This window comes from Leptodactylus fuscus, chromosome 5, assembly GCF_031893055.1.
Source record: "Leptodactylus fuscus isolate aLepFus1 chromosome 5, aLepFus1.hap2, whole genome shotgun sequence".
NCBI classification, from domain to species: Eukaryota; Metazoa; Chordata; class Amphibia; order Anura; family Leptodactylidae; genus Leptodactylus; species Leptodactylus fuscus.
The window spans coordinates 147,497,617-147,514,337 of record NC_134269.1 but is presented as its reverse complement, the minus strand read 5'-3'; the positions used below and the strand labels follow the sequence as shown (position 1 = coordinate 147,514,337).

General features: G+C 42.5%; 1 protein-coding gene across 1 annotated transcript in view; it reads right to left on the bottom strand.

The window, feature by feature from the left end:
* Positions 1-10,057: 10,057 nt before the first annotated feature.
* The window catches only part of MSRB3 (methionine sulfoxide reductase B3), an 82,723-nt gene continuing 76,059 nt past the window's right edge, over positions 10,058-16,721 (bottom strand). The window contains exons 6-7 of the mRNA XM_075274449.1: positions 12,175-12,272; positions 10,058-10,322 (exon numbers count right to left, since the gene is read on the bottom strand). Of these exons, the coding sequence (XP_075130550.1) occupies positions 10,167-10,322; positions 12,175-12,272 (254 nt within the window). The 3' untranslated portion in view covers positions 10,058-10,166. The remainder of the gene's footprint in view (positions 10,323-12,174; positions 12,273-16,721) is intronic.

The following is a 16,721-nucleotide window of genomic DNA, read 5'->3' as shown; positions in this document are numbered from 1 at the left end:
ATTCAGAAATATTTAGGAGGGATAACTTTTACAATTTGTCAATACTGGATCATTAGATCAAGAAATAAAGAAATTGTGAATTGTTTCTACAAATTTTCTGATTTGTCCAATTTCTTAGTCATTTCAAACGATTCTAATTGATCAAGAATGCAAAATAGATTGAATTAAAAATCTATCATTTTGTATTTACAGCTCCATGCAGACCTTGGTATCTCCATAGTAAAGACCACAAGAAAACCTTGTGAAGTCTGAAATTATGCTAATATTTAGTAGGTTAGCAATACGTAGTTTACATTTCGTTAATAGATTTTTATTTGCTTTTTTTTTCTTTTTATTTGCAAAGGCATATTTTAAAATATGGTTGTATAGGTGGGCAAAGTTTTTAAATACAAAAATTAGAAAAAAAAACCTCCAGAGTTCACATTCTTACCCCAGTGTGTACCACTCACTGGTTGAGGGAAGAACATATCATAGTATAATTTAAAGGAAATCTATCATTAGAATTTCTTTTTTTAGCTAAGAATTACATCGGAATAGCCTTAAAGGGATTCTAAATTGCGGTCCCAGCCATAGTGCGGGCACCGCACTTTCGCGCATGCGCAGTACGTTCGGCAAGCTTCGCCGAACAGAGAGCATACTGCGCAGGCGTCCGACAGACGCTGAAGAGGCAAGGGGAGGACACCGAAGACCAGAGAGGCGGCGCTGCGGTCGGTTTTCGAGCTGCAATGGGGACGCCCCCATCGCTGCGAGAGAACTCATTAGCATACTGGTACAAACCGGTATTTTGAACGAACGGCGCGGCGGAGAGCACTTCCACAGGTAAGAGACGAATAGCCTTTTTAAAGGCTACTCCGACGTGGTAACTAGAAAAAAATGTGTTTTAGTGGTAGAATCCCTTTAAGAAAGGCTATTCTTCTCTTACCTTCTCTTACCTTTCTGTTTCTGATCTACGCCACCGTTGCTTCTTTCTTCCATATGTAAATGAGTTTTCAAACAGCACTGGGGGCGTTCCCCTTTGCTCAAACAGAACAGGGGGCATCCCCTATGCTGTACGAATACTCTCCAGCAACATCTCCATCTTCTTCTCCGGGCCGTCTCTTCACCACACCACTGGCCGCATCTTCATCCAAAAGCGCCGACTGTGCATGTCTGTCAGCCATTTTCCTGTGGCCGAACAGATGCTTGTGTAAGAGGCCACCAGAAAATGGCCAATGGACATGCACAGTTGCTGCTTTTGGATGAAGATGCGGCCGGTGATGCAGTGAAGAGGCGGTTGGTAGAAGAAGACAGAGGCATCGCTGGAGAGTTTTCGAACAGCACAGGGGATGCCCTGAACGGTCTGAAAACTCATTTACACATGGAAGAAAGAAGATATTTCTCAGGAACAGCGGCGCAGATCAGAAAAAGAAAGATATGAGAAGAATAACCTTTCTTAAGGCTATTCCGACTTAGTTCTTAGCTAAAAAAGGAATTCTAATGATAGAATCTAGAGATGAGCGAACACTAAAATGTTCGAGGTTCGAAATTCGATTCGAACAGCCGCTCACTGTTCGAGTGTTCGAATGGGTTTCGAACCCCATTATAGTCTATGGGGAACATAAACTCGTTAAGGGGGAAACCCAAATTCGTGTCTGGAGGGTCACCAAGTCCACTATGACACCCCAGGAAATGATGCCAACACCTCTGGAATGACACTGGGACAGCAGGGGAAGCATGTCTGGGGGCATAAAAGTCACTTTATTTCATGGAAATCCCTGTCAGTTTGCGATTTTCGCAAGCTAACTTTTCCCCATAGAAATGCATTGGCCAGTGCTGATTGGCCAGAGTACGGAACTCGACCAATCAGCGCTGGCTCTGCTGGAGGAGGCGGAGTCTAAGATCGCTCCACACCAGTCTCCATTCAGGTCCGACCTTAGACTCCGCCTCCTCCGGCAGAGCCAGCGCTGATTGGCCGAAGGCTGGCCAATGCATTCCTATGCGAATGCAGAGACTTAGCAGTGCTGAGTCAGTTTTGCTCAACTACACATCTGATGCACACTCGGCACTGCTACATCAGATGTAGCAATCTGATGTAGCAGAGCCGAGGGTGCACTAGAACCCCTGTGCAAACTCAGTTCACGCTAATAGAATGCATTGGCCAGCGCTGATTGGCCAATGCATTCTATTAGCCCGATGAAGTAGAGCTGAATGTGTGTGCTAAGCACACTCATTCAGCACTGCTTCATCACGCCAATACAATGCATTAGCCAGTGCTGATTGGCCAGAGTACGGAATTCGGCCAATCAGCGCTGGCCAATGCATTCTATTAGCCCGATGAAGTAGAGCTGAATGTGTGTGCTAAGCACACACATTCAGCACTGCTTCATCACGCCAATACAATGCATTAGCCAGTGCTGATTGGCCAGAGTACGGAATTCGGCCAATCAGCGCTGGCTCTGCTGGAGGAGGCGGAGTCTAAGGTCGGACCTGAATGGAGACTGGTGTGGAGCGATCTTAGACTCCGCCTCCTCCAGCAGAGCCAGCGCTGATTGGCCGAATTCCGTACTCTGGCCAATCAGCGCTGGCCAATGCATTCTATTAGCCCGATGAAGTAGAGCTGAATGTGTGTGCTAAGCACACACATTCAGCACTGCTTCATCACGCCAATACAATGCATTAGCCAGTGCTGATTGGCCAGAGTACGGAATTCGGCCAATCAGCGCTGGCCAATGCATTCTATTAGCCCGATGAAGTAGAGCTGAATGTGTGTGCTAAGCACACACATTCAGCACTGCTTCATCACGCCAATACAATGCATTAGCCAGTGCTGATTGGCCAGAGTACGGAATTCGGCCAATCAGCGCTGGCTCTGCTGGAGGAGGCGGAGTCTAAGGTCGGACCTGAATGGAGACTGGTGTGGAGCGATCTTAGACTCCGCCTCCTCCAGCAGAGCCAGCGCTGATTGGCCGAATTCCGTACTCTGGCCAATCAGCGCTGGCCAATGCATTCTATTAGCCCGATGAAGTAGAGCTGAATGTGTGTGCTAAGCACACACATTCAGCACTGCTTCATCACGCCAATACAATGCATTAGCCAGTGCTGATTGGCCAGAGTACGGAATTCGGCCAATCAGCGCTGGCCAATGCATTCTATTAGCCCGATGAAGTAGAGCTGAATGTGTGTGCTTAGCACACACATTCAGCTCTACTTCATCAGGCTAATAGAATACATTGGCCAATCAGCGCTGGCCAATGCATTCTATTAGCTTGATGAAGCAGAGTGTGCACAAGGGTTCAAGCGCACCCTCGGCTCTGATGTAGCAGAGCTGAGGGTGCACAAGGGTTCAAGTGCATCCTCGGCTCTCCTACATCAGAGCCGAGGGTGCGCTTGAACCCTTGTGCAGCCTCGGCTCTGCTACATCAGAGCCGAGGGTGCGCTTGAACCCTTGTGCACACTCTGCTTCATCAAGCTAATAGAATGCATTGGCCAGCACTGATTGGCCAGAGTACGGAATTCGGCCAATCAGCGCTGGCCAATGCATCCCTATGGGAAAAAGTTTATCTCACAAAAATCACAATTACACACCCGATAGAGCCCCAAAAAGTTATTTTTAATAACATTCCCCCCTAAATAAAGGTTATCCCTAGCTATCCCTGCCTGTACAGCTATCCCTGTCTCATAGTCACAAAGTTCACATTCTCATATGACCCGGATTTGAAATCCACTATTCGTCTAAAATGGAGGTCACCTGATTTCGGCAGCCAATGACTTTTTCCAATTTTTTTCAATGCCCCCGGTGTCGTAGTTCCTGTCCCACCTCCCCTGCGCTGTTATTGGTGCAAAAAAGGCGCCAGGGAAGGTGGGAGGGGAATCGAATTTTGGCGCACTTTACCACGCGGTGTTCGATTCGATTCGAACATGGCGAACACCCTGATATCCGATCGAACATGTGTTCGATAGAACACTGTTCGCTCATCTCTAATAGAATCCCTTTAACGTTTCACACCTCTGGATACTTATTTAGCTCCAGCTCCGCACATTCTACCAAACAATAGCTATAGCAATTTTGTCAGCATTACTTTTATATTCCATACAATTCATTTATACTTTGTGCTTTTCTCTCACAGTCTATAATAATTTATGGCAAAAAAAAAGTCCACTCTGTAAGGAAAACAGATGTTGCATTTTCTTAGGGCTTATTTGGTGATTCAACAGGAATGAAAAGTCCACAGCTGAGCTGGAATCAGCAGGTGTGTGTGTAAAGTACCAAACCAAAGCCAATGTATGAATGAGAATTAATGCCACTTCAACGTCCTCACATCTACAAAATCCAGTGAGCATTTGCATATGCGCAGAGAAGTAACCTATGCAATGACTGGAAACAGCTTTCCTCTTATGCCTTGGGTGCAGCTGCTAAAATATGTACTTAGAAACAAACACGGTTCTTTACTATTATATTCTGAATTTCCTGAGTAACAGCTGTACATTAATATCATGGTGTAAGTGGCACATTTCATCCAAACTATTTACGATCACACATGGAGAACATCTTTTTTCACAGTAATGCTTTGCTTTAGGAGATGCCAGAGCACGTTGTTTAAACTCAATGGAACTTTTATTATACTGAGTTCCCATCTTTACAGCAGGTAACTTTAAGACACACGGGTAATTCTTAAGTGCAATATCTATAGCCGTTTTCTATAGGTCTTTGGTTTAATCCCTTGCCTCCATATGCCCTACATTTGCAACACTAAATGTAAAGAGTTAAGGATCAGCGCTCTGTAATTGTAAAGCAGTGGGGTGCCCGTGATTGCTAAAGATGAGAAAAGCCCCAAAATACCATAGGAAATAGAATCAAACGCCCAAGTATTAAAATAGAAATATTTATTAGCAAAATTAGACTATGTAAAGTGCAACATCAGTATACATTATATTCTAATGCATGATATCTATAGTTAAAGACTAGCAGCATATGACTAGTCACAACATAAGTATCATCAAAGGCCATAGGTAAGATAAGATAATCCTTTAAAGGGGTTGTCCCATCACAAGGATCCTATCTATACTGCTTGTTAATGTGAATGTAAGACTTTTCCTAAATACACTGCTTCAGCAAAACTGCTTTGTTTGTCGACTATATCACTTTATTCATTTTTTTGTGGCCACAGCCCTGACCTAGCTGCTCATGAGTCAAGTGATGTATCAGCCTGCTGTGAAGGGGGAGGGAGGAGGGGCTAAGTGCACAAGAGCGAGCCTGGAGGGGGAGTAGTTTATGCTTTGGGGGGAAGGGGCCGCCAATACAGGGTTAGACGCTGGCACAGGTGAAGCCAGCAACATCGCTATGCTTCTGCCCTGCATGAAGCCAGCAGCGGCAGAAGCGATGCTGCTATTCCGGGGGGGGCGGAGGAGCGGAATAACAGCATCGCTTCTGCCGCTGCTGGCTTCATGCAGGGCAGAAGCATAGCGATGTTGCTGGCATCTATGCTGGTGTCTAACCCTCCCCGGCATCCGCTGTACTAGAGAGGCGGATGCTGGGGACTGTTAGACGCCGGCACAGGTGAAACCAGCAACATCGCTATGCTTCTGCCGTGCATGAAGCCAGCACCGGCAGAAGCGATGCTGTTATTCCGCTCCGCGGTCACATATGCAAAGCCAAGCGGCGAGATGCCGCCGGCCCTGCGTGCGCGCTCATAGACCAGTCTAGCCTTCACAATGCGAATACAGACCCGACACCCTGTCGGGTCTGTATTCGCATTGTGAAGGCTAGACTGGTCTATGAGCGCGCACGCAGGGCCGGCGGCATCTCGCCGCTTGGCTTTGCATATGTAACCCCGCCCACCAATGACGCAACAAAGCCAGAAGACAGAAGATTTCACAGAAACGAAGACGGGTGAGTATGCGACGTGGGAATACCCCTTTAATAGTCCCACCATGGGGAAATTCAGTGTGTTACAGCAGCATGGATAATACAGTAATATATTACAAGAAAGAATACATACAAGCTCATAGCAGATAGAAGAGATACTAGGAGTCATAGCAACTAAGAAGAAAAGGGAAGACTCAGGATCATTTAGTTCTCTGTGCGGAGTGATCTTTGCTTAGCTTGATGTTGATTATACAGCCTGACCGCGGTTGAGAGGAAGGATCTCCGATAGCGCTCCTTCTCACACTTGGGGTGAAGCAGTTGGTCATTGACAGTGTTTTCCAGTGCTGTCATGGTCTCATACATGGGATGGGAGTTGTTCTCCAGCATGGAGCTCTACACGGACAGTGTCCTTCTGTCACCTACCACCTGTACTGGGTCCATGGGATTCCTTAGGACAGAGCTGGCCCTTCTAATCAGCCTGTCAAGTCTATTTCTATCCCTGGCTGGTATACTACTAGAATGTGTAGAAATGCTTATCAATACGAGACTCCAGCATGGCTGAGAGTGCCTTCTGCAGACCCACACCTTCAGCACAATGGGGAGGTTCTTGGGAACATTTTATGCAGTTTGGAAGGGACGTGGTACCAATGTATCTGAAGTTTATATTCTGCTTCCTGGTAGTTACTAACAATAGAGGATTTATGTGTAAATTCGAGAACCCTACTACTTTGGCAAGTGGAGAAGGATGATCAAAGTTCCTCTTCCCATTTATGTAAGAAAGGTGTTGTATAGTCTTGTGTGGTAAGATCAATAGCATGTAGAATTCTAACAGAACATGGTGCATACACGTCCAGGCACATGATGAAAATGTGTCAATTGCAGAGCCCTTGAAGTGGCCAGGGGGCTATTAATATTATCAGATTAGTGTGACCACTGACACCCCTGCAGTAACTGGGAAATGGCCACTACACTCTGTATGGAGCTAGTTGCTTTTGACTCTGTACACTGCACTAGTTATGGTGCAAATAACCCCCATTTCAATTGATTATGGAGAGTATTGCATGCTGGCTGTTAGGATTGTGCAGAAGCTGCGGCTATGAGATGGGTGTCGCTGCCTGTTCTTCTGTACAATCCTGGATTGCCCTAGCTAGTAAATTGCCCCTGAGATAGCAATGCCACTGTTAGTCAGGCAGCATGCTGCCTTGTGTGTTTGTGGTAAAACTCAGTAGGGTCAGCTAGCAGTAATTCTCAGGCAGGGTGACTGGGAGTGGGCTTGGCAGTAGTTGCCTGGGTGGTTGGGTGGAACAACTGCACACAGGTTTTACTTGGTCTCTGGCTTGTCCTGGAGTTAAGGCTAGCCAGTTAGTTTATTTGTGTGGCTGCTCTGACTGCATGCCTCTGTGAATGAGAACAGAGCGCACCTGGCCCTTTACTTTAGCTGCAGTGACAGGAACTGTTAGACTGTGTTCACACCAGGTTGGTTAGCAGTCAGTGGCCCAGAGGGCTCCGTAGGGTTTAGTTTGTTTGTTTGTTTTTTTTAATAAACCCTGCTGACCATAACACTGGCTCACACAATCTGATGACAATGAGCAATCCTAAGGAAGAGCTATATCTAAGACCGGGGTCAGCAACCTTCAGCACTCCGGCTGCTGTGAATCTACAACTCTCAACATGCTCCATTCACTTCCATGGGAGTTCCAAGAAGAGCAGAGCAAGGATGCATGCTGGGAGTTGTAGATTTGCCGCCGAAGGTTGTCTATCCATAATCTAGGATTTCTGTGTAATGGGGTGAAAATTGGGTTCACTGCCCTTACCTTGCATCTAAATACATAGAGGTGGCTTCTTGGCACTCCAGTTGCCCCCCCCCCCCCCCCTTAGCTATTTCCATGCCTAAGGTTAGGCCAGTAATATCTATCTATCTATCTATCTATCTATCTATCTATATATATATGAAAATCCCTTTTAATTCTGTATATAAACATAAAATGGTACACAATTGATGGTGAAGGTTCAAACTTTATTTTTATTTTTATTCTAAGAAATACATCATTGCGATAGTGAACATTAGCATCATGTAATTGCACATTGAAAGGCTGTAAGAATGTCCTTTATAAATTAAAAAATATATATATAACCCCTTAGTATACTTGCTGTAATGTTACATATATGTGTTCTGAACAATTCAACTGACTACAGATTAATAATGTGTGTGCATTTATTTATATGTATACCTGCACACACCTCTTACTACCTAAGTTGTTGGATTGCTGTATTTTTTTTTAGAATATCTAGGTAAACATCTGGGTGTTTACCATGAAATAAAGCGCATTTATCACTATATAAAAATAAACATAGTCCTAGATATGTATTAGATATACTACAGCCGCGTATTTTTCTTTGCACTGCTCTTTTATATGTATTAGCACTGCTCTTTTATATGTATTACTATTGCATGGAGTCATTTATACTCTTTTATTGGTGCAGACACCTGCTGTCCATACATCTGATAAGCAGTAATGACACCAATAAAATATCTCCTAACACTGCCTCATCAGATAAAGTTTCACAGAAATGCAGAGAGCGAGGGAGAGAAAAGCGAGAGCTGCAACCATCCTACATATCTAATGTTATAGGGGTTATTGAGCGGATTCTACTCTCTGCACCTCTGCTGGCCAACTGTGTGAGTGATGCAGCCACTGCTATATTTACACTGAATTACAGGTTGGTTCATACTAATAAATACTGTACTTTTTGTAGAAGTGGTGCAAAGTATGAAGTATTTATTTAGTTAAATGTGAGTACATGGCAATGTTTTGCACCACTGCTATGGAAAGTGTGTGTCTGCCAGCACAAATCATCCTACAACCCAATGCAATAACTAAACTGGCTGCAGGGCTCATACAATCATAATGCTCCTTTTATGATTTGTGCGGGCAGTGCATGGCAAGCACACGGACCCCATTATAGTCTATGGGGTCCGTGTGCTTTTACAGCGCTAGCAATTGCAATTGTATTCCGTTCGGGGGGTCTCCATGTGGAGTCTAATTGGACTGAATACAAAAGCAGATGTGAACAGGGCATTAGGCTAAGCCATCAAAAGGCTGTATAACCTCTTTAATCGTATTATTTAAGGTTGCTGGACATTTCTAGAGCACCTACATGCAGGGAAAAGGGAACTACAAGCTGCTGAAAGGTGAGGAAGATGCCACTTTCTCCCAGGAAAATATAATATCTTCATGAATTCCGCACAGTAAAATATCATATATTCATCGTTACTAATAGTACAGATTTATGCAAAAATATAACAATGTGGAAGTTATAAAAGAACATACTTTAGTATCCGCATAAGAAATAAAACACTTTTGTGTAATGTGTATTAATATACTAATGACTGCATAGGGCACTTGATAAATATAGTCTTGTAAACCCAAGTAGTATGATAATACTTTAAAACCTGTACAGCTAGGTATACGCCTGTGCCCGGGTCTCCATTATTTGGATCCACCAGGGGACCTGATTGACGGAGAACCCAACCACTATAACAGTGGTTATCCACAGACACCTGTGGACCCCACACTACAATGGGTTCTGCCGTTTTTATACTGAAACCAGCAAAGAGAAAAATCCTCCATGCAGGACTTTCTCACTGCAAATTTCTGACAGTTTCTGTAGTGGACTTATCAATGGAGACTCTGGCGCGGATGTGAACTTCAGCCTTAGCTGAAGACTTTATTGACACCCTGCAAAGTCTATTGAGAACTCTTTAATCTTGAAGTTTTCATGATTAATATTTATTTCTTAGTTTACAAAAATAAATCTTGCCAACATTTTGGTTTTCCTTTCCTTGCTTCCTTCCACCTTTTCTTTGGTCTTCCATTGTCTTTTAAATGTACCTTTATAGTACACACTATATAGTATCCATCACATACTGTAAAGTTGTATGTACTGTGCATTAACATCATATAAAGAAAGAGAATTATATACAGCATATAAATAATGCACATGTTTTTTTAAGGAGACCTGGATATGAACAGCTTTGTTGTTATACTTTATGGCCCTTTATGGATTGGTAATTCATAAAGGTTTTTTATTGAATTGACTAACTTTACTAAGTTTTGTATATATATATTATTGCAAGTCTGGAAAATAAATAAATGTTATATGACACATTCTTTGGAAGAGCATAAGATATACTGTAGAGAAAATAAGTAATTGTATGGTGTCAGTGAGTATTTTATTCTGGAAAACATTTCAGAAGATGCACAGTCCAGAGAATGACTATTAAACATTATATTTTGATAAGTACACTTGATTCGTTTTTTTACAGTTCTGTCTTTCCAGGTGGGTCTACGGCACTACTTCCTTCAGCCCCGCCTGACTCATCCGGTATGAAATTCAATGATGCAGAATTTATACAGTATCTTTTACCAGTTGGACGTGGACCATCATCAAAGATGTGACCAAGATGAGCACCACACTAAATTGAGAAAATGGTAAAAATTAATTCTTGATTAAAAAAAATGAATATCTATTGATATGTATAAAATAAAATGAATACAGTAACTGCATGTTTTTATATATGGCAACCCTAATTTTCTGAAAGTCATGTAGTATTGTAATTGAAAATGTGTATTTTCTTGTACTTTATTCTCTACCAATAAAAATGTATGCTTCCCGTGAATATGATAAATATAGTAATAATCACAAAAGTTTAAAAATTACATGAAGAAATGACTGCTATATGCTCCCTGCTTAACCTATCCTACAGATTTAGCTATCACCAACTTGTTTGCAGACACATTATATCAATTGCCTGCAGTGCGATTCATTCTCTCTCCCTTTACCTACAGGCACAGGCTTTTTGAATAGGAGTTATAACCACAATTAACACTTTAATCTCTGTAGCAGAAGGGAGAAGATTTGCTTGCACTACACAGGGTTAATTATGATCAAATACTTAGGCTCTGGTGCACGGTGTTAGGACTGTGCAGCAGGTGCGGCCAAGGGATCAGGGTCGCAGCCTGTTGCGCTGTTACTGCTCAGTCCAGCATGACTGGGGTGAATCCCCTTGCAGCCAATAGGCATGTTCAGTTGCCTGACTGATAGTGGTGCTAGCCTATGAGCACCTGGCATGGGCACCTGAGCTTGCTGTTCAGTCCCGCCTTCCCTCCATTTAAGGAGGCAGGTTTGGACGCCTGGTGCTCTAGCCTCATTTGCAAAATATATGCGTGTGTGCATGGCAGCAAGCTGCCTTGTGTGTGTCTAGTTGGAATTGGTAGCACACACTTTAAGTTGGTCACAGTCTAGCTCAGGAGTTGTGACTAGACTTCCTATTTCTTTAGCGGCTGCTCTGAGCTGCAGAGGCTGTCTCTGTGCTCTTAACAGGGTTTACCCAGATGGTGGTGTAGTCCGGCAGTGACACTAACTGCTAGCCTTAGTTCACACCCGGGTAACTCTGCGGCTCAGAGCCCAGTTGGGCTCCGCAGGTTAGTATTTGTTTATTTTTTTAAGGTAACCTGCTGACCATAACACATGGAACCCCCGAGATGTGCCACATAAGCCAAATACATAGGATTTCTAGAGTTCATTAAAATTAATTTATCAAATTATAGTACCCCTGCTAGCTGATGTACAGTAAACTAGTCAATGAGCTGTCATTGGCTGGTTAACTGCCTGAAACAGAGGCAGCATTGTGGGACTCAGGAGAGGCAAATATAACTGTAAGTTCTTAATATGTTTTTTTATTTTTGGATTTTTTTGCAGATTTGATTGGGGTCCACAGTAATTCAGTGGATGTCAGATGCCAAGGATCTTTTTTATTTTAAATAAAATGGTCAATGATGGTTGTGTTGGCATGTTTCAGTTATAATTTTTTCATGTGTGTGTGTTTTTTTTTTTAAAATGTTATTATTACTGCCTTAGTAAAGTAGTCTGACAGCATGGATTCCTGAACTGGGACTTAATGTTAGCCACTAAATAGGCTAACTCTTTCCGCTATTATTACTCTGATTCCCACCACTATCAGTGGTATTGGGAAAAGCTGGATTCGTTCCAGTATCAGACCAGCTTGTATCTGAATCTAATAACTGTAAGAACAAAAAGATTCTAAATATCTTATTTTATCACTAAAAATAGTTTCTTTTTTTAAATTACATTGCTGGTCACAGAGCTGCAGAACAGCAATGTTCTACACCTTTAGGGCATAAGCATTTAGCAAACACCACTTACTAGCAAGAACAAAAATGGTTTTACATGTGTATTTAATACAGTTATTTAATATAAAGTAAACATAATGGTTAGTGGCCAGAGGATATTAAAAACATACTGACCTGACTGCAACTTGTTTCTACTCTGTGCATCCCATATGAAAAATCATCGGTCAGTGTTATTGCTTCTGGATTGACAACATCAAAAAATGAAGGCCATCCTGCACACAAACAATAAAACACAAAATAGTTAAATATGCAATATAGTAAAAAAAATGTTTCTATATTCACAAAATCTATATTCAACATTCTCTTTTCATTATTTTCAGTTTTAATATTAGGCCAAAACAACAATATAGATGGGATGTATAGCTTAGTTACAAGAACCACAAAAAAGAGAAGGTTAGAAAGAGGGCAGACGAAAGGTAGATGATATACTATATATATATATATATATATATATATATATATATATATATATATATATATATATATATATATATATATATACACTCACCAGCCACTTTATTAGGTACACCATGCTAGTAACGGGTTGGACCCCCTTTTGCCTTCAGAACTGCCTCAATTCTTCGTGGCATAGATTCAACAAGGTGCTGGAAGCATTCCTCAGAGATTTTGGTCCATATTGACATGATGGCATCACACAGTTGCCGCAGATTTGTCGGCTGCACATCCATGATGCGAATCTCCCGTTCCACCACATCCCAAAGATGCTCTATTGGATTGAGATCTGGTGACTGTGGAGGCCATTGGAGTACAGTGAACTCATTGTCATGTTCAAGAAACCAGTCTGAGATGATTCCAGCTTTATGACATGGCGCATTATCCTGCTGAAAGTAGCCATCAGATGTTGGGTACATTGTGGTCATAAAGGGATGGACATGGTCAGCAACAATACTCAGGTAGGCTTTGGCGTTGCAACAATGCTCAATTGGTACCAAGGGGCCCAAAGAGTGCCAAGAAAATATTCCCCACACCATGACACCACCACCACCAGCCTGAACCGTTGATACAAGGCAGGATGGATCCATGCTTTCATGTTGTTGACGCCAAATTCTGACCCTACCATCCGAATGTCGCAGCAGAAATCGAGACTCATCAGACCAGGCAACGTTTTTCCAATCTTCAATTGTCCAATTTCGATGAGCTTGTGCAAATTGTAGCCTCAGTTTCCTGTTCTTAGCTGAAAGGAGTGGCACCCGGTGTGGTCTTCTGCTGCTGTAGCCCATCTGCCTCAAAGTTCGACGTACTGTGCGTTCAGAGATGCTCTTCTGGCTACCTTGGTTGTAACGGGTGGCTATTTGAGTCACTGTTGCCTTTCTATCAGCTCGAACCAGTCTGGCCATTCTCCTCTGACCTCTGGCATCAACAACGCATTTCCGCCCACAGAACTGCCGCTCACTGGATGTTTTTTCTTTTTCGGACCATTCTCTGTAAACCCTAGAGATGGTTGTGCGTGAAAATCCCAGTAGATCAGCAGTTTCTGAAATACTCAGACCAGCCCTTCTGGCACCAACAACCATGCCACGTTCAAAGGCACTCAAATCACCTTTCTTCCCCATACTGATGCTCGGTTTGAACTGCAGGAGATTGTCTTGACCATGTCTACATGCCTAAATGCACTGAGTTGCCGCCATGTGATTGGCTGATTAGAAATTAAGTGTTAACGAGCAGTTGGACAGGTGTACCTAATAAAGTGGCCGGTGAGTGTATATATATATATATATATATATATATATATATATATATATATAATTTTATCATTCTTAAAATATGTAGTGTTAGTGAACTTAAGTAAATCTGATCACTTAAGCCACTTTTTCCCTGCAATTCACCTGCCTAACTCTACTCGTAACACTTTTTTCGTTCTAAGTGACCGGAGGGGATACCAATATAGGTCTATCACATGTATATCTGAAATTAAGGAGCTCTTTAAAAACAACATGATTTTGTGAACAGGGGAGTATGGGTTTTTGTATGTAGTTCAATTTTTCACCTCCCCTGGCATAAAATAATAAGAAAAAAAATATTCTGGACACTCTGTACATCTTTATCTATATCACTGCTATATCTGCAGTGGAACAAAATCAAGTAGAGACTAGAGATGAGCGAGTAGTAGTCGATCGAGTAGGTATTCGAACGAATACTATGGTATTCTAAATACTTGTACTCGATCAAGTACCACTCGCTATTCACAGTAAAGATTCGATTCAAAACCAGCGTTGATTTGCCGACTGCTGTATAGTGAATAGAATTCGGCAAATCAACGCCGGTTCTGCAGCAGGCAGCATTCGGCCAATCAACGCTGGTCAATGCATTCCTATGAGAAAAAGTCAGCTCCCGCATAAATGCAAGCTGCCAGCTCTCCCAACTAGCAAGGACGAGCCTGCTGCAGAACCAGTGTTGATTTGCCCAATGCTACACAGTGTGTAGCATTCGGCCAATCAATGCTGGTTCTGCAGGATGAGTAAGGGCTTGGTCACATTAGCTCTTGCCTCCCGTCCGGAAGGAGTCCGTAGGAGGATCCCCCCCCAAACAGAATATCAGCACAACTGCAAGCGCTGTGCAGTTAAAGTGCACAAATCCCATAGACTATAATGGGGTCCGTGCACTTTAACTGCACAGCGCTCCTCCTAAACACTCTCCTCCTGCTACTCGTGGACTTGGTGACTCTCCTTTAGTCGAATAGTGGTTTCCCCTGAAACGAGCATTTTTTCCCATAAACTATAATGGGATTTGATAAATCTCGAATATCTCACTACTTGCTCATCTGGATATTACAGGTGAGGAAAGGAACCTATGTGTGTATGTATTATTACTCAGGGGCGCAACTTGAGGTGATGCAGAGATTGCAGTCGCACTGGGGCCCAAAAGCCTTAGTGGACCCACAGATTACCCTAACCAAACAAAGGTTGATTAAACTCCTTAGCACCCTTAACCATCACTATCAAGAGTTTGCTGTAGGGATGAGGTAGGGGCCCCCAGACAAAAGATTGCAGCGGGGCCCACAAAACTTCAGTTACACCACTGTTATTACTGAAACATATTGTTCAAAAATATATCCTCAGTGAAGATTGTTCATGCATGTGTTATCAGACTACCTCAGTGCTATCTGTGTATTCAAAGGGGGAAGGGTCAGAAGTGAAAATGCACCTTGCTGCCTCTGTAGGGTCAGATGTCAAGTTTAAAACCCGGTTTATTGGGGGGTTGTATCAGGAATTTCATCTAGAAATTAAAGGTCTGACAGGTACCCAGCTCTTCTGGATGAAGATGGGATAGCTCATTTCCCATCTTTCCAAGCTAGAGGAAGGTGGAGAAGAGGGGCACTCTGGCAGGGGGTGTGGCTAAGCACAAGCCACAAAAGACTGCAAATTCCTTAAACACGCAGTAAGGAAGCTGGGTGTGTCTAATTCCATAAGAGGAGATCCTCCAAGCTCCATGGAACAAAAAGGACTCAGAGTATCAGATTCTTTTTTTTGTTTCTCCTTTTATTTTGTTTTAAGACTCTTTGCTTGTCTTTTCTTTTTATAACACTAAACCCTTTGAGTATTACATTGTTACATTTAAAGTTACTTTGTATTTGCTCTATGAACCCATTACCTTTCTGAAATGTGTTTGCATCTGACTATTAGAGAGACTCATGTGTATGTGAGTTTTCCGCTGAGCCTCTCAAGTCAGTGGTGGCAGCAGCGTGAATTTGGGGTGTTGGGGTGTAATTTACATTTAATTTGCAGAATGTCAGGTGATTGAATGTGTTGAGTGAATTGGCCCCTAATAGCCATGCCCACATCCCATGTTAGGACAGGGATATTCACCCAACTATAAAAGAATAGAAAAAAATTAGTAACAACAGCCAAGTGGTATAATAGCTTGAGCAGCCAGGATCATAAGGAATACAACAATGTAAGTTTTCTCAAAAACATGTTGATTTTGATCAGAAGAATACTATGGGATGAGATGAGGTAAAGAATGAGTTAAATAAATACCATGTTACCAGATGTATACCTAAGGTAGAGTTTCTATTACATTTGTGATATGAAACCACAAAAGCTAAGAAAAATCCATCTGCCTTCCATCTACACTATGGAGATCCTTATGTATTCCGAGTCACACAAACATTACTCAGTTCAGGTATATGCATAATTCTGAGGTTTATGAGCTCCCACTAGTGGTGACTACCGGCAGATCTAATTTATTATTTTTAAAGAGAACCTGTCAGTAAGTTTGTGACAGGTATGTGGAGCTTAGGGATATAAGGGTTTCACAGATAGCTGCATGATTCCAGAATTATTCAACTTTAAGACTTGCACACTGTAGAACATGTGTCTCATGGGCGTCTGCCCACCCCCACCCTGCTCCCTCTGAATGAATGATCCCTTCCTTTCTAGGTCTAGGAAGTGTGAGTTGATACTTCATGTTATGACTCTGGCCACTTGTATTCCCAGTGACAGAATACAAAACTCCTTCCCTGACAAAACCTTTGTCTTGGGAAAAAAAATTTGTGACATACATAGCATAGAAGTCTTTATATAGAATAATCCATGTCCCTGAACCAAGATCTCATTCCTTTTTAATAAATGTTTTACTGTAACGTCCTATGAATACAACAGTTTCTGTTTCTTTCCCATGAGTCTTACATTTCAGTTTCT